Source organism: Caretta caretta, chromosome 10 (assembly GCF_965140235.1).
Source record: "Caretta caretta isolate rCarCar2 chromosome 10, rCarCar1.hap1, whole genome shotgun sequence".
NCBI classification, from domain to species: Eukaryota; Metazoa; Chordata; order Testudines; family Cheloniidae; genus Caretta; species Caretta caretta.
The window spans coordinates 23768190-23795479 of record NC_134215.1 but is presented as its reverse complement, the minus strand read 5'-3'; the positions used below and the strand labels follow the sequence as shown (position 1 = coordinate 23795479).

At 44.1% G+C, this 27290-nt stretch overlaps 1 protein-coding gene across 3 annotated transcripts in view; it reads left to right on the top strand.

The window, feature by feature from the left end:
- CIITA (class II major histocompatibility complex transactivator) overlaps nt 1-27290 on the top strand; it is a 70058-nt gene that overhangs the window by 5687 nt on the left and 37081 nt on the right. Inside the window, exon 1 of one of the 3 annotated variants that reach the window (XM_075132777.1) lies at nt 3647-3711. The exons of 1 other annotated variant lie outside the window; for it this stretch is intronic. In XM_075132777.1, the coding sequence (XP_074988878.1) occupies nt 3705-3711 (7 nt within the window). In that variant the 5' untranslated portion in view covers nt 3647-3704. Of the gene's footprint in view, nt 1-3646; nt 3712-4148; nt 4242-27290 lie in introns of those variants that run through there. One more of the 3 variants, XM_048867441.2, reaches the window with a different exon arrangement.

The window sequence follows — 27290 nt, the reverse complement described above, 5'->3', positions numbered from 1 at the left end:
CTCTTTAAACTGACTAGATTTCAAGACTGTGTCCCTCAAACCTGATTGTTGTGTATTTTTGCCTTCCAGTGGCTGTGATGAGCCTGAAATCCAGTAGATACAAGTAGATTCATAGATTCATAGATATTTAGGTCAGAAGGGACCATTATGATCATCTAGTCTGACCTCCTGCACAACGCAGGCCACAGAATTTCACCCACCACTCCTGCAAAAAACCTCACACCTATATCTGTGCTATTGAAGTCCTCAAATCGTAGTTTAAAGACTTCAAGGAGCAGAGAATCCTCCAGCAAGTGACCCGTGCCCCATGCTACAGAGGAAGGCGAAAAGCCTCCAGGGCCTCTTCCAATCTGCCCTGGAGGAAAATTCCTTCCCGACCCCAAATATGGCGATCAGCTAAACCCTGAGCATATGGGAAAGATTCATCAGCCACATACTACAGAAAATTCTTTCCTGGGTAACTCAGATCCTACCCCATCTAATATCCCATCACAGGCCATTGGGCCTATTTACCATGAATATTTAATTACCAAAACCGTGTTATCCCATCATACCATCTCCTCCATAAACTGATCGAGTTTAATCTTAAAGCCAGATAGATCTTTTGCCCCCACTGCTTCTCTTGGAAGGCTATTCCAAAACTTCACTCCTCTGATGGTTAGAAACCTTTGTCTAATTTCTAGTCTACATTTCCTGGTGGCCAGTTTATATCCATTTGTTCTTGTGTCCACATTGGTACTGAGCTTAAATAATTCCTCTCCCTCTCTGGTATTTATCCCTCTGATATATTTATAGAGAGCAATCATATCTCCCCTCAACCTTCTTTTAGTTAGGCTAAACAAGCCAAGCTCCTTGAGTCTCCTTTCATAAGACAAGTTTTCCATTCCTCGGATCATCCTAGTAGCCCTTCTCTGTACCTGTTCCAGTTTGAAATCATCCTTCTTAAACATGGGAGATCAGAACTGCACACAGTATTCCAGGTGAGGTCTCACCAGTGCCTTGTATAACGGTACTAAAACCTCCTTATCCCTACTGGAAATACCTCTCCTGATGCATCCCAAGACCGCATTAGCTTTTTTCACGGCCATATCACATTGGCAGCTCATAGTCATCCTATGATCAACCAATACTCCAAGGTCCTTCTCCTCCTCCGTTATTTCTAATTGATGCATCCCTGGCTTATAACTAAAATTCTTGTTATTAATCCCTAAATGCATGACATTACACTTCTCACTATTAAATTTCATCCTATTACTATTACTCCAGTTTACAAGGTCATCCAGATCCTCCTGTAGGATATCCCAGTCCTTCTCTAAATTGGCAATACCTCCCAGCTTTGTATCATCTGCAAACTTTATTAGCATACTCCCACTTTTTGTGCCCAGGTCAGTAATAAAAAGATTAAATAAGATTGGTCCCAAAACTGATCCTTGAGGAACTCCACTGGTAACCTCCCTCCAGCCTGACAGTTCACCTTTCAGTAGGACCGGTTGTAGTCTCCCCTTTAACCAATTCCTTATCCACTTTTCAATTTTCCTATTGATCCCCATCTTATCCAATTTAACTAATAATTCCCCATGTGGCACAATATCAAATGCCTTACTGAAATCTAGGTAAATTAGATCCACTGCGTTTCCTTTGTCTAAAAAATCTGTTACTTTCTCAAAGAAGGAGATCGGGCTGGTTTGGCATGATCTACCTTTTGTAAAACCATGTTGTATTTTGTCCCATTTACCAATGACTTCAATGTCCTTAACTACCTTCTCCTTCAAAAATTTTTCCAAGACCTTGCATACTACAGATGTCAAACTAACAGGCCTATAATTACCAGGATCACTTTTTTTCCCTTTCTTAAAAATAGGAACTATGTTAGCAATTCTCCAATCATACGGTACAACCCCTGAGTTTTCAGATTCATTAAAAATTCTTGCTAATGGGCTTGCAATTTCATGTGCCAATTCCTTTAATATTCTTGGATGAAGATTATCTGGGCCCCCCGATTTAGTCCCATTAAGCTGTTTGAGTTTCGCTTCTACCTCAAATATGGTAATGTCTACCTCCATATCCTCATTCCCATTTGTCATGCTACCATTATCCCTAAGATCCTCTTTAGTCTTATTAAAGACTGAGGCAAAGTATTTGTTTAGATATTGGGCCATGCCTAGATTATCCTTGACCTCCACTCAATCCTTAGGGCTTAGCGGTCCCACTTCTAGTTTCTTTGTTTTCTTCTTAGTTATATGGCTATAGAACCTTTTACTATTGGTTTTAATTCCCTTTGCAAGGTCCAACTCTACTTGACTTTTAGCCTGTCTCACTTTATCCCTACATATTCTGACCTCAATAAGGTAGCTTTACTTGCTGATTCCTCCCTTCTTCCACTCCCTGTATGCTTTCTGCTTTTTCTTAATCACCTCTCTGAGATACTTGCTCATCCAGCTTGGTCTACAACTCCTGCCTATGAATTTTTTCCCCTTTCTTGGGATGCAGGCTTCCGATAGCTTCTGCAGCTTTGATTTAAAATAATCCCAGGCCTCCTCTACCTTTAGATCCATAAATTCTTCAGTCCAATCCACTTCCCTAACTAATTTCCTTAATTTTTGAAAGTCAGCCCTTTTGAAATCAAAAACCCTAGTTGCAGATTTATTTTTGTTAATCCTTCCATTCAGTTTAAACTGAATTAGCTCATGATCACTTGAGCCAAGATTATCCCCTACAACCATTTCTTCTATGAGGTCCTCACTACTCACCAAAACCAAATCTAAAATGGCATCCCCTCTAGTCTGTTCAGCAGCACCTTGATGAAGAAATCCATCAGCTAACACATCTAGGAAAATCTGAGCCCTATATTATTACTAGCACTCGTCCTCCAGTCTATATCTGAGAAGTTAAAGTCTCCCATGATCACACAGTTTCCATTAGTATTTACTTTATTAAAAACATTAAAAAGGGCTCTATCCATATCCAGATTAGTTCCCGGCGGTCTATAGCACCCCAAGCACTAACCCAGGGGAGGCTCTAATAGTTTTCTTCCCCAATGTAATTTTTGCCCAGGCGGACTCTGTCTTATCCATTTCATTGCTTCTTATTTCTTTACATTCTACCTCATCATTGATATACAATGCTGCTCCACCACCTTTACCTTTATTTCTGTCTTTCCTAAACAACACGTACCCTTCAATACCTGTAGTCCAGTCATGACTACTATTCCACCATGTTTCTGTTATCCCTATAATATCTGGTTTCACTTCCTGCACCAGTAGCTCTACTTCCTCCATTTTGTTACCTAGGCTCCTTGCATTGGTGAACAAACATCTTAATTTTTGCTGTTTGGCCTCACTCACATTCTGTACCCTATTAGGCACAGTCATTCTACAGCCAGTATAACCGATTAGATTGGTATCTACACTGCCCTTCCTCCTACCCACGGCTGTATCCTCTCTTACTTCGTTTTCTTTCCTCTTAATACCCCTGGATGTAATTGCATCATATTCCAACAGGTGTATGTTTAGATAATACAAATTCTAAATACTGCAGCTATCATATAGCATGCATGATTCATACATGGTATAATACTTGTACATGTTTCTGGGCTGTTAGCAGGAGACGCTTTTGCTGGGGAATGACTCTAAACAGACTGGCAGCATGCCTGGTTTTTAAAATACTTTCACTTTTGTTTGACGTTGTTGTCACCATTTGGTGAGATGCAAGGTAAGGAGGCTCCCCGAGCTGCTTACTTTATTCTTATTGATTCACTGTTTGAAATAATGCAACTTTGGGACAGAGTTGAATTGAATAGGATTGTAACTGGGCTCTGACTTCTTCGGAAACTGGTTAAGAAAAGTTTATTTGGCCCATTAGGGGTCACTTCTGCCTACTGTTACTTATAAATCTGTGTTTGTAAGATTGATATGTTACAGGCTTTCCCCATCCCATGTTCTTTTTTTGGAGAGGAATGGAAGAGAATAAGGGAGGAGAGAATATATTGCGGGTGTTGGTCACAGGTTTTCATGCTGTGATCTGTGCTAGAAGGGGACTTCCTCTTGCTTTTCTCTCTGGGATTCCCCACACTGGTTTAACTCCAGCCTCCTTCCTTCTGCTATTATTTATTTACCCACAAAGATTCTTCTCTTCTACTTACTTTCATTCTGCACAAGCACCAGCTAATGGTAGCAACTCTGGATTCTGCCCCTGGGAAAGAAGCACAGAGTGAGCAAACAGGAACTGGACAGTTTCTGCAGGTTAGTTTCTCCTTGACTCCTTAGTTCAATGCTGTTGCCCTGACAGAGGGTGGTGCATCTAGGTTTTGCGGAAAGGCTAGATTCTTCGCTGTATGTATCCTTGTGGATATTGCTTGAAAAGTTCGTAGAGAACAGCAGGTGAAGCTGCATTTGCCTATGGGGAGCTCCTGGATTTAGTCATGCCTCCGGCTTTGTGGTTAGTGATTTTTGCCAGATGGAAAACTTGCTAGAACGTTTCTTGTAAATTTTTGGGGGTACGGATAAGAGGGTACTAGGAAATCTTACAGAATTTTTGGGAAAAATTAATTTTGAAAGTAAAAGTAGCAGTTCCAGGAAGGCTTCTTTACAGGCAATTTCTAAGGATGTGGCTTGTGGGATTAACCCTTGTGTTTCTAGTAGGTGTGACTGGAGGACTGCGATTCTGCCAGGTTCTGTCTTCAAGGGCCAATGCAGGCTGCTGCCAAGAGGCTGGGCTTTCTCGGTGGTATAAGGTGTCTTTTACTGCGCCTGCTAAATGAACTTTTACAGTGTTGCTGTATTAATCTCCTGGCAACAAGAAAACTTTGAACAATAAGAATGTAGAGGAGCCAGAATTCTATTCCCAGATGACACAGTGACTCTAAGTAACACATTGCAGGGGTGGGGGGAGGAATAACTTCATGTCTGTGCCTGAGTTTAACCAAGATGAAGCTAGTAGCAATTCCTACCTCACAGTATTGGTGGTGGTGATACTAGCCTCGTCGTAAAGCACAAAGTTCCTTGCATGGAGGTTCCTAAAGAAGGATAAAGTGTAAATTACATCCCCATGGACATCCTCCTAAGGGAGAATGTGACAGGATACAGAGCAGTCCTCAACCTCAGCCACACCGAGTCCACTTCCTCTGGAGTTACAAAAGCCATCTAATAATGCATAGGTTGCAGCAGGCCATCAGAATGGGATGGCAATCTGCCTCCTTCCAGTGCTCCCTTTGTTATGGGTTGCTAGCTAAGCAATCTCATCTCAAAACCTACATGACCTACAACGGAAAGGAGATGACAGAAAAAGACGTCTTGATGTCTTAAGTGTTCAGTATATAACTTGTGAGTGTTGATGGCTCAGAAACATTCTAGATACAGTGCAGCCAGACTGAGGATCAGCAAGTGCAGTTAACATCTGTATTGGAGCCTGGTCAGTATTGTGTATGGGGTGCCTACACACGTCTATGAATCTTGCTTGGACTTGAATCACCTTCTCACCCTGCATTGTTTGAGTATCAAACATTTCTACAAGCAAAGCTTGCTTCATAGAATCATAGAATAGCAGGGTTGGAAGGGACCTCAGGAGGTCATCTAGTCAAACCGCCTGCTCAAAGCAGGACCAATCCCCAACTAAATCATCCCAGCCAGGGCTTTGTCAAGCCTGACCTTAAAAAATTCTAAAGAAGGAGATTCCACCACCTCCTTAGGTAACGCATTCCAGTGCTTCACCACCCTCCTAGTGAAAAAGTTTTTCCTAACATCCAACCTAAACCTCCCCCACTGCAACTTGAGACCATTACTCCTCGTTCTGTCATCTGGTACCACTGAGAACAGTCTAGATCCATCCTCTTTGGAACCCCCTTTCAGGTAGTTGAAAGCAGCTATCAAATCCCCCCTCATTCTTCTCTTCCACAGACTAAACAATCCCAGTTCCCTCAGCCTCTCCTCATAAGTCATGTGTTTCAGATCCCTCATCATTTTTGTTGCCCTCTGCTGGACTCTTTCCAATATTTCCACTTCCTTCTTGTAGTGTGGGGCCCCAAACTAGACACAGTACTCCAGATGAGGCCTCACCAATGTCGAATAGAGGGGAACGATCACGTCCCTCGATCTTCTGGCAATGCCCCTACTTATACATCCCAAAATGCCATTGGCCTTCTTGCCTTCATGCAAGCATCAGCTAAAAGCACAATTCATACAATTGAAGTGATCAGTCAAAATTTGAATGGCAAATTCCAAATGATTAATAATTTCCCTGAACAATGTGCAAATAATCTGTGGCTCAAATATATTAAACTATTAGGTTTTCAATAGCAAAGGTAAAAATCATGATCTGATTGCCCAAAATTTGTTTAGAAAGAAATCAGTGCATTAGATAAACTGTTAACAAATAGCTTACCCAGCTTTAGCGTTGACTTCCACTAAATGTTAATGGCTTATGACAAGGCAACACTTAAAGTATCAGCAGTGAAGGGGTTAATCTGTATAGCTAACTAATTCAAGTTTTAGTTTGAATTTGTGCCAGTCTCTTTTTTTCAGACAATTTCCTTTGCTGCTTTTTTCATGTTTTCATATCCGTTTTTTGATCCTGTCTTGCACGGAGGGCCTAAGGTTCTTGTTTGCCGATTAATGGCATAAGATAGCACAATTACTCATTAGCAGTCTCTATGGTTTTTTTAAGTTTCATGCTGGCAGCAGTCCTAATCCTCTAAATGGTGTGCAATGTCTCTTCTGTTTAACATAAATGTTCATGACAGGCAGCAGCATGTCTGTAACAAGCACAGGGAAGGATAGTGGCTATTAACCTCGAGTTCTAGGAGAGGTATTTCGTTCATTGCATCAGTACTTGTTTGATATGAATTGTTACATGGTCATCACATTTCATAAACTAGTCTGTGACAGCTGAAAGTCCAGGTCTTTTCCTCTGTCCTCAAAATGGCTTCACCCTTTTCTTTCATTTTACTAACTTGTCTCATCTGCCATGGAAGCACTTTCCTTAACCTACTGACTCCAGTCTGCTTACATCCACAGAGCAGTGCATGGGGAAAGCAAACTCTAGGTCTTCGGAGAAGCGTCAACTTACTTTTTGAAGAGAACACTGCCTTGTCGCCTCTATGTAATCATGCCCTCTCATTTTATTAACATCAAATGACAGATTAGTAAGGGACGTGGTAAATCCTCCATCACTTGGAGTCTTTGAATCAGGACCGAATGTCTTTCTAAAACATAGGCTATCGTTCAGCCCCAAGTTATTGGGTTCAATGCACTGGTTGAAATTCCGATGGTCTGTGTTATCCAGGAGGTAACAGTAGATCATCATAATGCCTCCTTCTGACCTTAAAATTTGTGAAGGTCCAATCTTCTTGATTAGTCTAACAATATATTAAATGGGTTCACTCAGACTCTTAAAACTTTTAACTTGTTCAATTAATGAATTTATCTTTTTTCCCCAGTCTTGCCAGTAGTTCTTTAGGTGGCTTTATTGTCCTTTTCTGGTAGCTCTTTTTTTAGCACTAGTCCTGTTAATGTGTCTCTAGCATTATGATTAAAATCAGTTGCAAGGATCATTATCCAGTTCTTCTTGGGGTGCTGGTAGGGTTGCTGTTACCGAGCACTCTGTCAGGCCTATTCAGTTGTCAGTATTGCTCATTGTAATTGAAATAAGAAGCTTATATGTAAAATAAAAACGATCTCATTCTGACTTGAGGCTTTGCCGCAGCAGGTGCGAGACTGAGCCATACGTTGAGGGCAGGTATTGGGAGGCAGGAAACTGAAGGGAAATGTTGCAGAACAGGGGTCTAAAATGGTGTATTCTTGGGGGGGTATAGCATTGTGAGGGGCAGGACACAGATGGGGGGCATGAAGTTGGGCTCACGGGGAGGCAAATGGAGCTGGTGTTTGGAGGCAGGGCATGAAGGATTGTGTGCAAGGAAACCCTAGGTCATAGATGGGGATGTGGGCCTACAGCACCTGCCTAGGGACCCAGCTTCTGGAGCACAAAGAGATCAGAATCCCAGCTTTCCTTTGAGTGAACTCTTTTTGAAGCTGTGAGGACTAGAAAAAGCTTGATATTGATATTGATGATGTGGTAATCAGTGTCCCAAACAGACTGTCTGCAGATTCAGTCAAACATTAACTTTCCCCCTTCATCTTAACTCTGAATCCTCTGCTCTGTGGGGAGCCCCCCACCATCACCCAAGCAGAGTACATATTGGGGGGGGGGGCTTTTTGCTGCCATGCTATCCTAGTGCTACTAGGATGAAGTATCAAGCTTTCCTCCCCCCCGACCCCAAGTTTTCTGCTGTGCAGTAAGATACACTGCAGCAGCAAGCAAATCCCCTTGAGCCTTCTTTAATTTAACGTTATGCAAATCTTTTAAATCAGAAATAAGCCAATTTTCCAGTTTCTTACTAGCCATTGTTTGACTACTCGGAGGCAATCTTGGCTCAGCGGTTGTGGTTGCCTAGGTGGTTTGTGTGGGAGGAAATAGGAATTGTGCAAACTGCCTTTGTCTCCAGTGTTGTTAAAAAGATTTCCCTCTGAGATTATGTCTACACTGCAGCCAGGGATGTAATTCCTGGCTCAGGCAGACATGCCTTCTCTAGCTTTGATTGAGTCAGAGAGCTAAAAATAGCAGTGTAGGCTGACAGTTCGTGCGGCTACATCTACCCAAGCCAGAAATTACCCTGCCCCTCCACCCCCCGCCCACAGTGTAGCCATACCCTGAGTGTGTAAACCCTGGCTGCAGTTATGTGGGAGGAGGCGGCAGAAAACACCTTTTGTAAGTCTGCCTCGGACAGTGTCAAAATATTGAATAATTGAACTTCCTGCCATTTATGGGAGCACACAAGGAAGGGCATCTGCCTCGGTCTCCCAACACCCTAACTCCCAGCTGTGTTTATGCTGCACTCTGGCTTTATTGTGCTCAGGCACCTACTGGGAAATTAGGCGGCAGAAGTGGGTCTAGGAGGAGTGCTGACCACCACATTAGCTGGCAACAGTGCTCCTCTGGCTGCCTAAGGGGACTTTAACCCTTGGCATTCCAAGTGCCATGTGCAGTCCATCCACCTCACCCAGACCACTCGCCTAGGCTTGTGAGCTGTAGCATTTTGAGCCATTGTGTAACTTCCATTGGCATCTTTTAGCAGTCTGCAATGAGCACCCTGAGGCATGGGGATTGGATCAACTAAAGCAAAATGTTGCATGAAACCCCAGGGGGGCACAGCGCCAACACTGAGCACATCTGTGACTGCTGGCTTTGTGTGACTGCATGTAATTCCCTCTGAGTCTGCTTGATTGAATTAGGCACCCAAATTAGCTAAAACTATGGGAGCAGGTGGAGAGAAGCCAGCCTGCTCCTCTAAATACACTTGGCCTGTGATGTTCTGGGAATATCTTTAATTAGCAGCTTCTGTTTTCATTTTCAGACTGTCACATAAATCCACTCAGCAAAACCCAACTCCAGCCCCAACCTTCAGATAATAATAATAATAATCTCTGCTTGTGGTGTGGAAAGCTTTTACCTGTGGTTTTTTGCTGATTTTCCTTTTTGAAACTAAATGCCCTTTTTTAAAAACCCTTTCCTTTACCATACACCCTGACAAGGTATATGGGGTGCTGTCCATAATGTCCCACAGAACAGGGGTCCTGCAGACAAGTTCTTGGTTCAGTTATAAAAGAAATGATATGCTTAATCCAATGCTCAATGAAGTCAATGGAAAGGCGGCCATCAGTGGGTTTTGTATCCTGCCCTGTGTAGTAAAGCAGGGTGAGGGCATTTCAGATTGGTGAAGTGAAAAGGATGGTGGTCAGATTTTTGAATTCCTGAAACTGTGGTCCTCTTTTTGGAATGAATAACTGAACAAATCATCCATTAGCTGTATTATTCTTTTCTACTGATGCTAGGCACTTTCCAATACAGATAACACACAATCGTTCTCTTGCGGGGCCCCCCAACTAGTGTCAGACTTGACCTAACGAGACAGGGTGAGGACCCGATAATGTCAATAAGCTAGTGCCCTAACCCATCATATCACAGTCTGGTGTGGAGAAGCTGTTGTTTCTTTTTTTAAAATGCTATCATTTATGTAGCTAACTCTGGAAGACTTTGAAAAGTTTTATGAGGTTGAGGGTAGCAGCCTTGTTGCTCAGCTCAGGATGGGGAGTACATGTGTGCAGAATGGCATGGAAGAAAGTGCAAAGACAGTGGGAGAAGCAGACAAAAGGGGCAGTCAGGTGGCATTACTGGGGTCCAGTGTTGCTCTCTTCCATCAAACAATTGTTTTATAACTCCTGTAGATGTTCTAAATTGTGGACAAGAAGGGATTGTGGTCAAAGGGATTAAGGCAAGGAGCATGAGTCAGGATAGAGTCATAGGGTATATCTACACTACAAAAATAGGTCGAATTTATAGAAGTCGGTTTTTAGAAATCGTTTTTATATATTCGAGTGTGTGTGTCTCCACAGAAAACGCTCTAAGTGCATTAAGTGCATTAACTCGGCGGAGCGCTTCCACAGTACTGAGGCAAGCGTTGACTTCCGGAGTGTTGCATTGTGGATAGCTATCCCACAGTTCCCTCAGTCTCCGCTGCCCATTGGAATTCTGGGTTGAGATCCCAATGCCTGATGGGGCTAAAACATTGTCGTGGGTGGTTCTGGGTACATATCATCAGGCCCCCGTTCCCTCCCTCCCTCCGTGAAAGCAGCAGCAGACAATCGTTTCGCGCCTTTTTTCTTGAGTTACCTGTGCAGACGCCATACCATGGCAAGCATGGATCCCACTCGGGTAACCGTCACCATATGTCTCCTGGGTACTGGCAGACATGGTACTGCATTGTTACACAGCAGCAGCAACCCATTGCCTTGTGGCAGCAGACAGTACAATAGGACTGGTAGCCATCATCGTTGTGTCCGAGGTGCTCCTGGCCACGTCAGCCAGGAGCGCCTGGGCAGACATGGGTGCAGGGACTACATTAGAAGTGACTTGACCAGGTCATTCTCTTTAGTCCTGCAGTCAGTCCTATTGAACCATCTTATGGTGAGCAGGCAGGTGATACAGATTGCTAGCAGTCCTATTGTACCATCTTCTGCCGAGCAGCCATGAGATATGGATGGCATGCAGTCCTTCTGCACCGTCTGCTGCCAGCCAAAGATGTAAAAGATAGATGGAGTGGATCAAAACAAGAAATAGACCAGATTTGTTTTGTACTCATTTGCTTCACCCCCTCCCCCGTCTAGGGGACTCATTCCTCTAGGTCACACTGCAGTCACTCACAGAGAAGGTGCAACGAGGTAAATCTAGCCATGTATCAATCAGAGACCAGACCAACCTGCTTGTTCCAATAAGAACAATTACTTAGGTGCACCATTTCTTATTGGAACCCTCCGTGAAGTCCTGCCTGAAATACTTCTTGATGTAAAGCCACCCCCTTTGTTGATTTTAATTCCCTGTAAGCCAACCCTGTAAGCCATGTCGTCAGTCACCCCTCCCTCCGTCAGAGCAATGGCAGACAATCGTTCCGCGCCTTTTTTCTGTGTGGACGCCATACCAAGGCAAGCATGGAGGCTGCTCAGCTCACTTTGGCAGTTAGGAGCACATTAAACACCACATGCATTATCCAGCAGTATATGCAGCACCAGAACCTGGCAGAGCGATACCGGGCGAGTAGGCGACGTCAGTGCGGTCACGTGAGTGATCAGGACATGGACACAGATTTCTCTGAAAGCATGGGCCCTGCCAATGCATGCATCATGGTGCTAATGAGGCAGGTTCATGTGGTGGAACGCCGATTCTGGGCTCGGGAAACAAGCACAGACTGGTGGGACCACATAGTGTTGCAAGTCTGGGATGATTCCCAGTGGCTGCGAAACTTTCGCATGCATAAGGGCACTTTCATGGAACTTTGTGACTTGCTTTCCCCTGCCCTGGGGCGCATGAATACCAAGATGAGAGGAGCCCTCGCAGTTGAGAAGTGAGTGGCAATCGCCCTGTGGAAGCTTGCAACGCCAGACAGCTACCGGTCAGTTGGGAATCAATTTGGAGTGGGCAAATCTACTGTGGGAGCTGCTGTGATGCAAGTAGCCCATGCAATCAAAGATCTGCTGATATCAAGGGTAGTGACCCTGGGAAATGTGCAGGTCATAGTGGATGGCTTTGCTGCACTGGGATTCCCTAACTGTGGTGGGGCCATAGACGGAACCCATATCCCTATCTTGGCACCGGAGCACCAAGCCGGCGAGTACATAAACCGCAAGGGGTACTTTTCAATAGTGCTGCAAGCTCTGGTGGATCACAAGGGACGTTTCACCAACATCAACGTGGGATGGCCGGGAAAGGTACATGACGCTCGCATCTTCAGGAGAACTCTGGTCTGTTTCAAAAGCTGCAGGAAGGGACTTTATTCCCAGACCAGAAAATAACTGTTGGGGATGTTGAAATGCCTATATGTATCCTTGGGGACCCAGCCTACCCCTTAATGCCATGGCTCATGAAGCCGTACACAGGCAGCCTGGACAGTAGTCAGGAGCTGTTCAACTACAGGCTGAGCAAGTGCAGAATGGTGGTAGAATGTGCATATGGACGTTTAAAGGTGCGCTGGCGCAGTTTACTGATTCGCTTAGACTTCAGCGAAACCAATATTCCCACTGTTATTACTGCTTGCTGTGCGCTCCACAATATCTGTGAGAGTAAGTGGGAGACGTTTATGGTGGGGTGGGAGGTTGAAGCAAATCACCTGGCTGCTGGTTACGCGCAGCCAGACACCAGGGCGGTTAGAAGAGCACAGTAGGGCGCGATACGCATCAGAGAAGCTTTGAAAACCAGTTTCATGACTGGCCAGGCTACGGTGTGAAAGTTCTGTTTGTTTCTCCTTGATGAAACCCCCCTCCCCTTGGTTCACTCTACTTTCCTGTAAGCTAACCATCCTCCCCTCCTGCCTTCGATCACCGCTTGCAGAGGCAATAAAGTCATTGTTGCTTCGCATTCATGCATTCTTTATTCATTCATCACACAAATAGGGGGATGATTACCAAGGTAGCCCAGGAGGGGTGGTGGAGGAGGGAAGGAAAATGCCACACAGAACTTTAAAAGTTTACCACTTTAAAATTTATTGAATGCCAGCCTTCTGTTTTTTGGGCAATCCTCTGTGGTGGAGTGGCTGGTTGGCCGGAGTCCCCCCCCACTGTGTTCTTGGGCGTCTGGGTGTGGAGGCTATGGAATTTGGGGAGGAGGGCGGTTGGTTACACAGGGGCTGTAGTGGCAGTCTGTGCTCCTGCTGCCTTTCCTGCAGCTCAACCATGCGCTGGAGCATATTGGTTTGATCCTCCAGCAGCCTCAGCATTGAATCCTGCCTCTTCTCATCACGCTGCCGCCACATTTGAGCTTCATCCCTGTCTTCAGCCCGCCACTTACTCTCTTCAGCCCACCACTTACTCTCTTCAGCCCACCACCTCTCCTCCTGGTCATTTTGTGCTTTCCTGCACTCTGACATTATTTGCCTCCACGCATTCATCTGTGCTCTGTCAGTGTGGGAGGACAGCATGAGCTCAGAGAACATTTCATCATGAGTGTGTTTTTTTTTTCTTTCTAATATTCACTAGCCTCTGGGAAGAAGATCCTGTGATCATTGAAACACATGCAGCTGATGGAGAAAAAAAAAGGGACAGCGGTATTTAAAAAGACACATTTTATAAAACAATGGCTACACTCTTTCAGGGTAAACCTTGCTGTTAACATTACATACATAGCACATGTGCTTTCATTACAAGATCGCATTTTGCATCCCCCCACCGCGTGGCTACCCCCTCAACCCTTCCCCCTCCCCGTGGCTAACAGCGGGGAACATTTCTGTTCAGCCACAGGCAAACAGCCCAGCAGGAACGGGCACTTCTGTGTGTCCCCTGAAGAAAAGCACCCTATTTCAACCAGGTGACCATGAATGATATCTCACTCTCCTGAGGATAACACAGAGAGATAAAGAACAGATGTAGTTTGAACACCAGCAAACATACACTGCAATGCTTTGTTGTACAATGATTCCTGAGTACTTGCTACTGGCCTGGAGTGGTAAAGTGTCCTACCATGGAGGACGCAATAAGGCTGCCCTCCCCAGAAACCTTTTGCAAAGGCTTTGGGAGTACATCCAGGAGAGCCGCGAATGCCAGGGCAAATTAATCCTTTCACATGCTTGCTTTTAAACCATGTATAGTATTTTAAAAGGTACACTCACCGGAGGTCCCTTCTCCGCCTGCCAGGTCCAGGAGGCAGCCTTGGGTGGGTTCGGGGGGTACTGGCTCCAGATCCAGGGTGAGAAACAGTTCCTGGCTGTCGGGAAAGCCAGTTTCTCCACTTGCTTGCTGTGAGCTATCTACAACCTTATCATCATCTTCTTCGTCCCCAAAACCTGCTTCCGTGTTGCCTCCATCTCCATTGAAGGAGTCAAACAACATGGGTGGGGTAGTGGTGGCTGAACCCCCTAAAATGGCATGCAGCTCATCATAGAAGTGGCATGTTTGGGGCTCTGACCCGGAGCGGCCATTCGCCTCTCTGGTTTTCTGGTAGGCTTGCCTCAGCTCCTTAAGTTTCATGCGGCACTGCTTCGGGTCCCTGTTATGGCCTCTGTCCTTCATGCCCTGGGAGATTTTGACAAAAGTTTTGGCATTTTGAAAACTGGAACGGTGTTCTGATAGCATGGTTCCTCTCCCCATACAGCAATCAGATCCCGTACCTCCTGTTCAGTCCATGCTGGAGCTCTTTTGCGATTCTGGGACTCCATCATGGTAACCTCTGCTGATGAGCTCTGCATGGTCACCTGCAGCTTGCCACACTGGCCAAACAGGAAATGAGATTCAAAAGTTTGCGGTTCTTTTCCTGTCTACCTGGCCAGTGCATCTGGGTTGAGAGTGCTGTCCAGAGCGGTCACAATGGAGCACTCTGGGATAGCTCCCGGAGGCCAATACCATCGAATTGTGTCCACAGTACCCCAAATTCGACCCGGCAAGGCCGATTTAAGCGCTAATCCACTTGTCAGGGGTGGAGTAAGGAAATCGATTTTAAAAGCCCTTTAAATCGAAAAGAAGGGCTTCATCGTGTGGACGGGTGCAGGTTTACATCGATTTAACGCTGCTAAATTCGACCTAAAGTCCTAGTGTAGACCAGGGCATAGAGTTGCAGGTCAGAAGGAACTCTTAGATAACTCTTATCCGCTTGGGAAAGTTCTGTTAAAATGCTCTCTTGCTAAGTGCCCCACTGCTCGAGGCCTCCACCGTGGCAGGGGAATGATTGTGAGATATACCCAGCTAATCCTGGCAAGTAACCCGCACCCAGAGGCCGCGGAGCAAGGCAAAAATCCCCCAAGGTCACTGCCAGTCTGACCTGTGGGAAAATTCCTTCCCAATCCCACATGGGGGATCAGTTAGACTCTGAGCATGTGAGCAAGAACCAGCCAGACAAGCACCTGAGAGAGAATGCTCGGTGTCACCTCAGAACCCTGTCCCATCTCCAGCCATGGTCATCCCTGCTGCTTCAACGGATGCTTCTTCCAGTGAATACCTATCCAAGTCTGGGATCAGAACATCTCTAAGTCCTGGTAGCACTATTAACACCCTAATGTCCCTCAACATTAGTACAGCTAATACGTTTCAGCAACTGGTCTATTCTGGCAGCTGTTACCGACCACTTGTCTGCCTGGTTTTGCTCCATCACTAATCTTTATCAGCACAATGCACCTTTTATGAGAGGCCCTGCTTGCTACTTACCACAGACCTCTCCTTGCTACTTACCACAGCAGAGAGTAACAGTCACTTGCCTTTCCTGCCTATTTAATTAATGTCATAGGTCTTCCCAGACATCCTGGCAATGACTGTATAGCTCAAACACCCTACATTTCCTCATATTGAATTGCTGTTAAAATCAGAAAGTGTGAAACGTACATTCCTCATTATCCCTACTGGATGAAGTTGACACACGTTACAGATCTGCAATAGCAACTCAATACTCCCAGTTTTGACAATTTCCAATATAATCCTGTCTTTTTGCACAGAAGCTGCTGAGAGGAAGAAATAAAAAGCTTTCATCTAAAATTTCATATGCTTAGTTGTAAACCAGAGGATGGTTTTTGGAAAGTTTGAGGTTAGTGTGGGTACGAACAGAAAAGTGATTAAATATCAACTCATCTGTTTACTTGGATTTGTTCTCTGAGTCATTCTTGCTTTTTTTTAATAAAGTGGATTTACCTCTTCTGAGAACACTGCATTGCCAGTTGATTCTGGAGGAATGAAGTATTCTATTCTGGCTAGCACATCATAAACAATTATTAACTGCAGGAGTTTGACTGGTGCGCATTAATGAACCAGAAAAGCTTAGTTTTCAGATTTCATGGCAAGTTTGCTGGGCTGATAGGGGAAAAAAATATAAAATGATTTGATATGGAAATTAACATGGCACACCATAGTGCCATTTGAGTATAACTCTCTGGCATGACCATATGGTAATCACATACTTTTTGAAAATATACTATCTAGAAAAATTGATCATTGTCCAAACTTAAACCTCAGATTTTTAACTCAATGAAAACTATGCCTCCAGCTTTCATCCAGACCACACCACACGATCCATTGTCTACAGCCAAGCTCTACAATACAATGGCATTTGCTCGAACCCCTCAGACAGAGACAAACCCCTACAAGATCTCTATCAAGCATTCTTACAACTACAATACCCACCTGCTGAAGTGAAGAAACAGATTGACAGAGCCAGAAGAGTACCCAGAAGTTACCTACTACAGGACAGGCCCAAAAAAGAAAATAACAGAACGCCACTAGCCATCACCTTCAGCCCCCAACTAAAACCTCTCCAGCACATCATCAAGGATCTACAACCTATCCTGAAGGATGACCCATCACTCTCACAGATCTTGGGAGACAAGCCAGTCCTTGCTTACAGACAGCCCACCAACCTGAAGCAAATACTCACCAGCAACCACACACCACAGAACAAAAACACTAACCCAGGAACCTATCCTTGCAACAAAGCCCGTTGCCAACTGTGTCCACATATCTATTCAGGGGACACCATCATAGGGTCTAATCACATAAGCCACACTATCAGAGGCTCATTCACCTGCACATCTACCAATGTGATATATACCATCATGTGCCAGCAATGCCCCTCTGCCATGAACATTGGCCAAACCAGACAGTCTCTACATAAAAGAATAAATGGACACAAATCAGTCGTCAAGAATTATAACATTCAAAAACCAGTCGGAGAACACTTCAGTCTCTCTGGTCACTTGATTACAGACCTAAAAGTGGCAATTCTTCAACAAAAAAACTTCAAAAACAGACTCCAACGAGAGACTGCTGAATTGGAATTAATTTGCAAACTGGACACCATTACATTAGGCTTCAATAAAGACTGGGAGTGGATGTGTAAAGTAAAGTAAAGTGTACACAAAGTAAAACTATTTCCCCGTGTTTATTTTCCCTCCCTACTGTTCCTCACATGTTCTTGTCAACTGCTGGAAATGGCCCACCTTGATTATCACTACAAAAGGTTTTTTTTCTCTCCTGCTGGTAATAGCTCACCTTACCTGATCACTCTTGTTACAGTGTGTATGGTAACACCCATTGTTTCATGTTCTCTATATATAAAATCTCCCCACTGTATTTTCCACTGAATGCATCTGATAAAGTGAGCTGTAGCTCACAAAAGCTTATGCTCAAATAAATTTGTTAGTCTCTAAGGTGCCACAAGTACTCCTTTTCCTTTTGCGGATACAGACTAACACAGCTGCTACTCTGAAACCGGTCAATGAAAACTAGTGCACTAGCCTTTACATTTACTTTTTTGCAGACTTTTAGTTTAGTGAGAGTTCATTCATTTTAAATGTTAACATCTATAAGACTTCTAGCATGTCAGTTTATTTCTGGAAGTGATCAAATATATTCAGCATTTTGGATAGGACATATTCCATAAGCTCATTTTTACCTGTGGCATTATTGTTCTATCACCAACCAGGTATTCTGATCTGTTAATCAATAACCTTATTACTTATGTCTTGCAAATACTTGGCTTTACTAATTAATAGCAGCTTTAAAGGGATGATTCCAATATTATATATGCAGGCAACATTGTGAATTTTATGTTGGAGACCCAACACTGGGTCTACCCCTTCCTGGGGTTTATTTCATCTCCTACCCATCTCCAGCCCTATCCATCACTGATGCTACAGAGGAAGGAGACTAAAAATATCCCAAAATACTTTTGAGGGGGTGGGAGTAAAATCCCTTCCTGACCTTTCCAGGAGACTGTCTGAAGCCCTGAAGCATGAGCTTTAGGAATGTAATCAATGAAAACTAGTGCATTAGGCTTTACACTTACTTTTTTGCAGTCTTTTGCAGTGGAGATTAAAGATAATGTTGGCATGGCCCAACACCTTAACAAATACTTTGCCTCAGTTTCTAATAAGACTAATGAAGAGCTTGGGGTAGTGGCAAGGTGGCTAACCAGAATGAGGATATGGAAGTAGACATTACCACATCCAAGGTGGAAGTGAAACTCAAAAAGCTTAATGGGATTAAATTGGGGGGCCCTGGGTAATCTCCATCCAAGAATATCAATGAAACTGGCACATGAAATTGCAAGATCAATAGCAAGGATTTTTGTTGAATCTGTAAACTCAGGGGTCATACCTTATGACTGTAGAATTGCTAATATAGGACCTATTTTTAAGAAAGGTGGGGGGAAGTAATCCAGGAAACTACAGGCCTGGTAGTTTGACCTCAATTGTATGCAAGGTCTTGGAACAAATTTTGAAAGAGAAAATAGTTAAAGACATAGAGGTGAATGGTAATTGTGATAAAATACAACATGGTTTCACAAAAGGTATACTGTGCCAGACCCACCTGATCTTCTTTGAGAAGATAACTGATTTTTTAGACAAAGGAAATGCAGTAGATCTAATCTACTTGGATTTCAGTAAGGTATTGGATACAGTTCCACATGGGAAATTATTAGTTCAGTTGGAGAAGATGGGGATTAATATGAGAATTGAAAGGTGTTTAGGAGCTGGTTAAAGGGGAGACTACAATAGGTCATGCTGAAAGACTGGAGTAAAGTTACTAGTGGAATTCCTCAGGGATCCATCTTGGGGAAGTCTTATTTAACATTTAATTAATGACCTTGGCACAAAAAGTGGGAGTGTGCTAGTAAAATTTGCAGATGAGATAAAGCTGGGAGGTATTGCCAATACAGAGAAGGACTGGAATATCATACAAGAAGATCTGGATGACCTTGAAAACTGGAGTAATAGAAATGGGAGCACAGGCACTGGCTTCCTCTGGGCCCCAGAGGTGCTCAATCCACTGCTCTGCCCCAGGCCCCGACCCCTTCCCCCAATCCCATGCCCCGCCTCTTCCAGCCCCTGTTCCACCCCCACCCCGCCTCTTGCCACCCAGTTCCGCTCCTCCCCCGAGCATGCCCTGTCCCCACTCCTCCCTCTCCCTCCCACAGTGCCTCCTGCATGCCGTGGAACAGCTGATCCGTGAGAGGTGGGAAGAGCTGGGAACCGGGGGAGCTGGCTACTGGAGCACCTACAGTGTCGGCGCCTATGAATGGGATGACCTTACAGACTAACAAGAATTTTTGCTGTAAACTGTGGATTTATCAGTTGGAAGAGACAGAGGAGGAGAAAGACCTGGGTGTATTGGTTGATCACAGGATGACTATGAGCTGCTAATGTGATGCAGCCGTGAAAAAGGCTAATCCAGTCCTAGGATGCATCAGGTGAGGTATTTCTAGTAGAGACAGGGAAGTGAAAATACCATTATACAAGGCACTGGTGAGACCTCAGCTAGAATACTGTGTGCAATTCTGGTCTTTCATGTTTAAGAAAGATTAATTCAAACTGCAACAGGTGCAGAGAAGGGCTATTAGAATGATCCAAGGAATGGAAAGCCTACCTTATGAGAGGACACTAAAAGAGCTTGGCTTGTTTAGCCTAACAAAAGAAGGTTGAGGGGAGATATGATTCCTCTCTATAAATGCATCAAAAGGATAAATACCAGGGAGGGAGAGGAGTTATTTAAGTTATGTGCCAATGTGGACACAAGAACAAATGGCTATAAACTGGCCATCAACAAGTTTAGGCTTGAAATTAGGCAAAGGTTTCTAACCATCAGAGGAGTGAAGTTCTGGAACAGCCTTCCAAGGGAAGCAGTGGGGGCAAAAACTGGCTTCAAGGCTGATCTTGATAAGTTTATAGGGGGATGATACGATCGTGTTGCCCACAATGGCACATAAGCAATCTGCAATTTATAGCAGCAAATATCTCCAGTGGCCGGTGATGGGACACTTAGATGGGGAGGGCTCTGCGTTATTATCGAGAATTCTTTCCCAGGTGTCTGGCTGGTGTGTCTTGCCCATTTGATCAGGGGCTAACTGATCACCATACATGGGATCAGGAAGGAATTTTCCCCCTGGTAAGATTGGCAGAGATGCTGGGGGCTTTTTCGCCTTCACCTGCAGCATGGAGCATGGGTCACTTGAAGCTTTAAACTAGTGTAAAGGGTGGATTCTCTGTAACTTGATTTGTGGATTTCAGTAACTCAGCCAGGGTAGTGGGTGGGTGAGGTTCTGTAGCCTGCAATATGCAGGAGGTCAGACTAGATGATTCTGATAGTCCCTGTGACATTCTATATCTTGGGGGAGCGAGCTATAACTCCCATATTCCTCATTTTCATGTAATCATGATCTTACGTATAAAGCATGCCTTGTAAGGTATCAGGGGAAAGGTCATGATCTGCTGAAAGTCATTTCTCTATTCATATATGTATATCATTAATGCATATGAAGTTATGAGAATTGTGTAGTATGGTTGTCACTAAATGTTGTAAATTGGGGGAATCAGCCAGATTTTAGCTCCCCAGAGGCAACAGCAAGGAAAGTAACCAACGCCCGGGTGGGGGTGTCAAACAACCCATCAACAGCCATTGTCTAGCAAGGGAGTTACAATGCAATGACTCACCTACATGAGGCCACACAAGGGGAATTGCTCAACCTTGCTTGGAGAGACTTACTAATGCTCACCTGATTCTGAAGGGGGGGGCACAGCCAAAAGGGAGGAAAGGACATGATAAAAGGAAGAGACGTTTGCCATGCTCTTCTTCTCTCTTCCACCTACATCTACAGACACCACACCACGCGACTGAAGTGCTAATCAAAGGGGAGAGCCTGGTTGAAGAGCAACCAGCCAGCCTGTGGAGAGAAGCATCTACGTTTGTAAGGGCACTGAAAGTGTTAAGATCAGCTTAGAAAGCATTTTGTTTTTATTTCATTTGACCAAACCCACCTTGTTATGCTTTGACTTATACTCACTTAAAATGTATCTTTGTAGTTAATAAATCTGTTTGCTTATTCTACCTGAAGCAGTGAGTTTGGTTTGAAGCGTGTCAGAAACTCCCCTTGGGATAAGAAGCCTGGTACATATCAATTTATTTGTTAAATTGATAAACCTATATAAGCTTGCAGCATCCAGCAGGCATAACTGGACACCTCAAGATGGAGGTTCCTAGGGTTGTGTCTGGGACCGGAGATATTGGCTAGTGTCATTTGGTTGCACAGTCCAAGGAGGAGCTTACATGCCAAAGGCTGTGTGGGAACAGCCCAGGTGTGGGGGGTTCTCACGGCAGAGCAGGGTAAGGCTGCTCCCAGAGTCAACGATTGGAGTAACCTAGCAAATCACCGGTCCAGATAACACCAGAGGGCAACGTCACAGTCCCCTCTACCCTCTCCAAGGGTACCCAGAGGCACCTTACTACCACCTACCTTTAGTGGAGCCTTGTCTGCACCTGCCAGGGGTCAGCTCCCTGACTCTCCCAGCCACAGGCACCAAAAACACTCCCCTCAGCCCACATAGGCTCTGCTGTGCCTCGTGCAGGTTAGGGATAGACACATTCCAAACCTGAGTCCTCTAAGTGTTCCCCTGCAGTGTCTAGCCCCTTTGCCACTGGACCCTTACAGCATTACCAGGCCTGCTGTTCTCAGAGGAGTAGTGCACCACAGCTTACTAGTTACACCTCAGAACACTGCTCCACTTAACCCAGCATGTAGATTTGTTTATAGACAAAGCAAGTATAAGTTTATTTAACAAAGAATAGAGATTCATAGGACGGCAAACAGAAATACTGGAAACAAAGGGCTACATATAAAATAAATCCTGCCACACATTCTAGAGTCTGAACTCAACTCACAAAATGCCTTCTGGTCTGATAAGTAAGGGTGCGATTCTGTCACACAGGTCACGGAGTCCGTGACTTTCTGGGACCTCCATGACGTCTGCAGTGGCAGGGCTGGAGTAACTGTCAGCCCTAGGGCTGCCAGAGCAGCGTCCCATCAGTGCTGCCACAGCAACTGACTGGTGGTCGGCCCGGGGGCCACCGGAGCAGTAGTCCCTGGGCTGCTGGAACAGCGGCCGGCAACAAGCCCGGGGGCTGGAGCAATGCCCCCTCCGTTGGCAGTGCTCCCACTGTTCATTCCCTCTCCCTGGGACCCCCTGGGTATTTTTAGTAAAAGTTAGGGACAGGTTGTGGGCTTCTGTGAATTTTTATTGCCTGTGTCTTGACTTTTACTAAAAATACCCGTGACAGAATCCTAACCTTACTGCTTATCCAAAGTCCTTCTTACAGCATTTTTCAACCAGGCTGGGTGAGACCCTTCTTTCATGAGCCCCAACCCACTGGCAACTTGTCTCCCCTTGATGAAGGATGGCAAGGTGTCTTTCTGTACCCCCAGATACATCAGCTCAGACCTTTGATCTTCATCTGAAACAGGGTGGATTTGATTTAAATCGTGATTTAAATCACTCATCAGGCAGACTCAATTTAATCATGGATTTCTACGTAAAAGTGCATTCTTGTTGGTTGTTATAACCTTAATACATATTCTTCACAACTCAGAGATAGATGTAGGTTTCATTTTTAGAGGGTACACACTATACATTGTTAAGTGATTTATTTTGAAAACTTTTCAGATTAGTTTTACAGCTATATCAGAAAATGAATGATTGGTTATTTCATTTACCAAAGGTAATTTAAGCAGCTATTTATGAAGTCAATGGGAGGTGAACTATCTCCAATTCAATAGGTTAATCATTAATATTTGGAGGATTTTCTTGCCATGCTGTATTAGGAGGAGAACATCACCAGACAGACATTTGAATTGTTTTATTTAAACTAAAACAACAACATTATGTATTCTGGATTTTTTTCTTCAACAGCAAATATATAATATTTTAACAAAACAAGCATATGAATTTTTGAATTTAGCTAAAAACATTCAAGTTTTTTAAATCAGATTTGTTTTTATTAAAATTGTTTTTAACTAAAATAGTTAAATGAAATATTAAAAAAAAATCAATCAACTATATCAGCCAGGTCAACATGAGAAACTTAAAATATTGGCTTCTGTAGCTAACTCAGTCGTCTTCACCTCATTTTCCTGTTTGTTCATAATCTGGAAAACAAAAACAAGCTTTCCTGCTTTTTCAGGTCCCGAACGATTTCTCAGTTTGGAATTAGTCCCAAAGGAAGAAAATATTCTTTCTACACTGGCAGAAGAAGCTACTGCTGTTAAAAGTGAGACTATCACTCCAACAGTTTCTGAATCCAAATGCTTAAGTGACTTCCACCAGTTCACTGGTGTGATTTTCTTTAAAACATCATCAGCAAACACATATTTCTTGAATGGTTCTTATTCCCAAACTGGGTCTCTTTTACAGCTTGCTGCCATTATAGGTGTTGCCTTCTAGTGAGAGAATGATACAGTAGATCTCAAATCAATGAAGGCTACACTCAGAAAGACCTCAAGACTTCTGGAATATGCTGCTCAGACAGTTTCACTTTTGTTTCTACTGTCTGTCCCTCCTTTCTCATTTAGCTCCAGACTTCTTCTCCTTGTCCAGATCTATTCTGGCCCCAACAATCAGCTATTCATTGAACTTTTGGAAACTTTGCACTTTTAGAAAGAGGTAAGGGGTTGACTCTGTGTACTCAAATTTGCAGAGGGACAATAGGGTTGAGGTCTGTTATTTCTCACCTCAGTATTATTTCTTTAAAAACATTTTTGCTGTTAACAAGCATGTTATCTCTGGAGACACAAATCCACAGTTTGAGAACTGCAAAACTAAGCATCTCTGATGGTATCTTCCTGACTGAGCACTAAGTTCCATTGGGTAGATAGAAAGATTAACCTAAATAATCTATACAGAAGTCTGTGGAAACCCATAAGATTGGTTCCCTAATCCATGAACTATTGGAACTCATGTACAACTTTTCCTAAACATTACATTAATATATTGTCTCATACTACAGAATTAGAAGTTATAATCCCTATTCCATGATGAGATATGTATCTCAATTAAAACTAAAACTAAAACTTTTAGATAGATATTTTCCTCAAAAAGAATTTCATCCAAAAAAAAAATCCAATTTAAATAAAAAAACCCACAATTGTATGGATGTTTTTATCATTTATTTTTATCCACCCTGATCTGAAAACAGGGTCCTCTCCCACTCCCCTGTTTACCTCTTCCTATTAATTTCCTTCTGAAGTCCTTGCAAGCTCTTCATTAACATTTGACTCAGTGCGCTAGTAGACTACATAGTGGTCAGCTAGGGAGATAAGTGTCTCCCATCGTCTGTCTGGAAAAGTTTGTCTCAAGGCATGCTCGCTACCTCTGAATGACCTACCTTTTAACTACAAGGCCTTCAGAACATATTTTTCCAATAGATAGATACACACACATCTTCTTATATGTTATCCGCTCATACATTTGCAAAGATTGTGATGCCCAGTGTGACACAGGCTTTCAGAAAAAACCTTCCATGACACTCTTTGGTGAATTAGAATGTAAATACCAGACTGAAGGGATCCCTGTGTTGTTAAGTGCTGAGGAATCTTGTCGCTGCAGCAGCTCTGTCAAGGCTGCTAAGCTATTGCAGCTGCTCAGTGATTCCATTCTTGGAGCTCCGATGTTAGTTGCACAAGCAGAGAGAGCAGACTGCTAATTCAGCAAACTCGATGTTACTCCTAAGGAAAGACCACAGGTATAGTTCAGTGATAAAGTCACTTGGCCAGGTTTAATGCCCTCAAGACACAGTCCTAATGACTTGCACAGCTTGCACAATTACGTTAACACAATTGCCCCAGGGCAAGGAGCAGTTCAGTCAGCAGCGGGAATCTTTGCTGTCCCTCAGCCACACAGAGGGTTAAGGCGAGGTACCCACCATTTATAGACTGAGACAAGCAACTGAGATAAACAACTTACGTACCACATTATGTGTTCCTGACATCTATTTGTTGCCTCCCCTTGTATCCTGCTCCTGATGTCTTGAACAAAACATCCCTATTCATTATTCTGTCAAACCAGCTTATTTTACCAGGGGTCAATGTGCTCCTGTGTCATCTCCTAAGAATTGGTTTACGCAGTTACTTGAGAACTCTTGATGTTTTTGTACCATCCTCTGCTGTCAGGAATGTGCTTACTTGGTTAGCCAATACCTGCTGTATTATTTTACTAAGGCCAAGCCTACTGTGGTTCACACTGTTAGTTATGCCGAGGACTCCAGCAAGGCCTGCACCCTGTAACCATTATGCACCCCATGCCCTCTGCCAGTTGGCACCAACAGGTCCTTGGGTCACAATAAGACATAAACCAGCAGTAACACCTTATTCCGGCCCCCCAACATGTGCTACATTACCTCACATTTTCAGCTACCTGACAAGGTGTAACCTACCCCTCCTGAGTGCCTTGCTGCCTTTCTTTTTCTGGACCCTCAGTGTGTTATACTACCTTCAACTTGGAGCTAAATTCAGAGGTGATGTGTAAACACAAGCAGGTGTGGGTCTAAACTGAATAACCATTTGTTTCCCCTACACCCAACACACTGCCCCTCCATACCAGCAGTTATATCCAAGGAAAGTTAAGAGAGGCTGCATTATCTTTGCTGGAGAGTCCTCCTCTCCATGTTGGGAAACCACATAGGACAGACAGGTGCCAGCTGTAGCATTCTTTGCAATGCTGTCCCATTAGGACTGCACTGTCAGCAAGCAGAGGTAGAGACGCAGACGGCCCCAGAGTTGTAAAGGCACGCGGCCTCACATTAATTGCTCTGCGTCATGGTTACAGTGTTAACTGCACCTGTGACCCCTCTTCTGGTCTCTCTCAAGTGTCTTCACTCTTCCCAGTGAGGAAGCCCTCCATTCTCCCCCTCACAGACCCAGGTCCCTGAGCTATAAACATCCTTGTTCATCAACCGTGATTCCTCAGCAGCCCCAGCTGGGTTTGACACCGGTTAAGAAACTTCCTTTCAGAAGCTGTCACCAGTAGATAAATGCAGTGACCCAGAGCCGCTTCTTCAAAACGGGGTATTTATTATTTATTTATAGAATTCAGAGAATAGAGTTGGAACAACAAAAGGCCTACATGCAAATGGCTTACCTACAGCTTAGCATTTCCCTCAGAGCCTCGGGAGGCCCAGCTCTTTAAGACCCATTCTGCAGAGTCTGTCTCCATGTGTCAGTCAGCTCTCCTTGAGCAGTTTCCTAACAACCCAGTCTCTTCCCCAGACTCTGGATTTTTATCTAGAGTTCTTTGTTTCAGGTGTTCAGGTCCCTCCTACCCCAGTCAGGGTGTTTGAGGCAGATTGGTCAAAGGGAATAGTTCAAAAGCATTGACACCTGTATTGTCAGATAAGTTCCAGTGACTGGGTTATATAAAGCCACTATATGCCTTCCTGCAGACCTGCAGTAATCTTGTGCAAGAATTAATCCTTTGAATCGTCTAGCAAACAGCATAACACTCAAACAGAGGTACGCAATAGTTATAAAACAAAATGCAGCTATCTCCCATGTTCTTCACACTCTGTGAATCCACATGGATCTGAAGTAAGGGGAAGCTGCCTTTTGCCAGGCTAGAGTCCTGGTCTCTTCCATGAGGCAACCTCCTTCTCAAAAAGGTTTCCTGGCCCCTTGATGTGTGTCTCTGTGTAGAATCACAGTCTGGCCATGTGATCCTGGGGACCAAACATGCACTCTTTATATCCTTTTTCTTGGGTGCAATCCACTCTCTCTAATGGAGAGGAGAATGTTTCACCTTTCTTTGATTCAACCTGTTCTACATGTGAAACTCAAGAAATAGTGCCTCGTGTTTGTGTTTATAAAACCATATCCCCTCACGAGGTTCCAGGAGATTGTGTTTAGCACTAGATGAATTCAGTAAAGAAAATTGTATAGCATGCAGCTTCTTCTTTTCT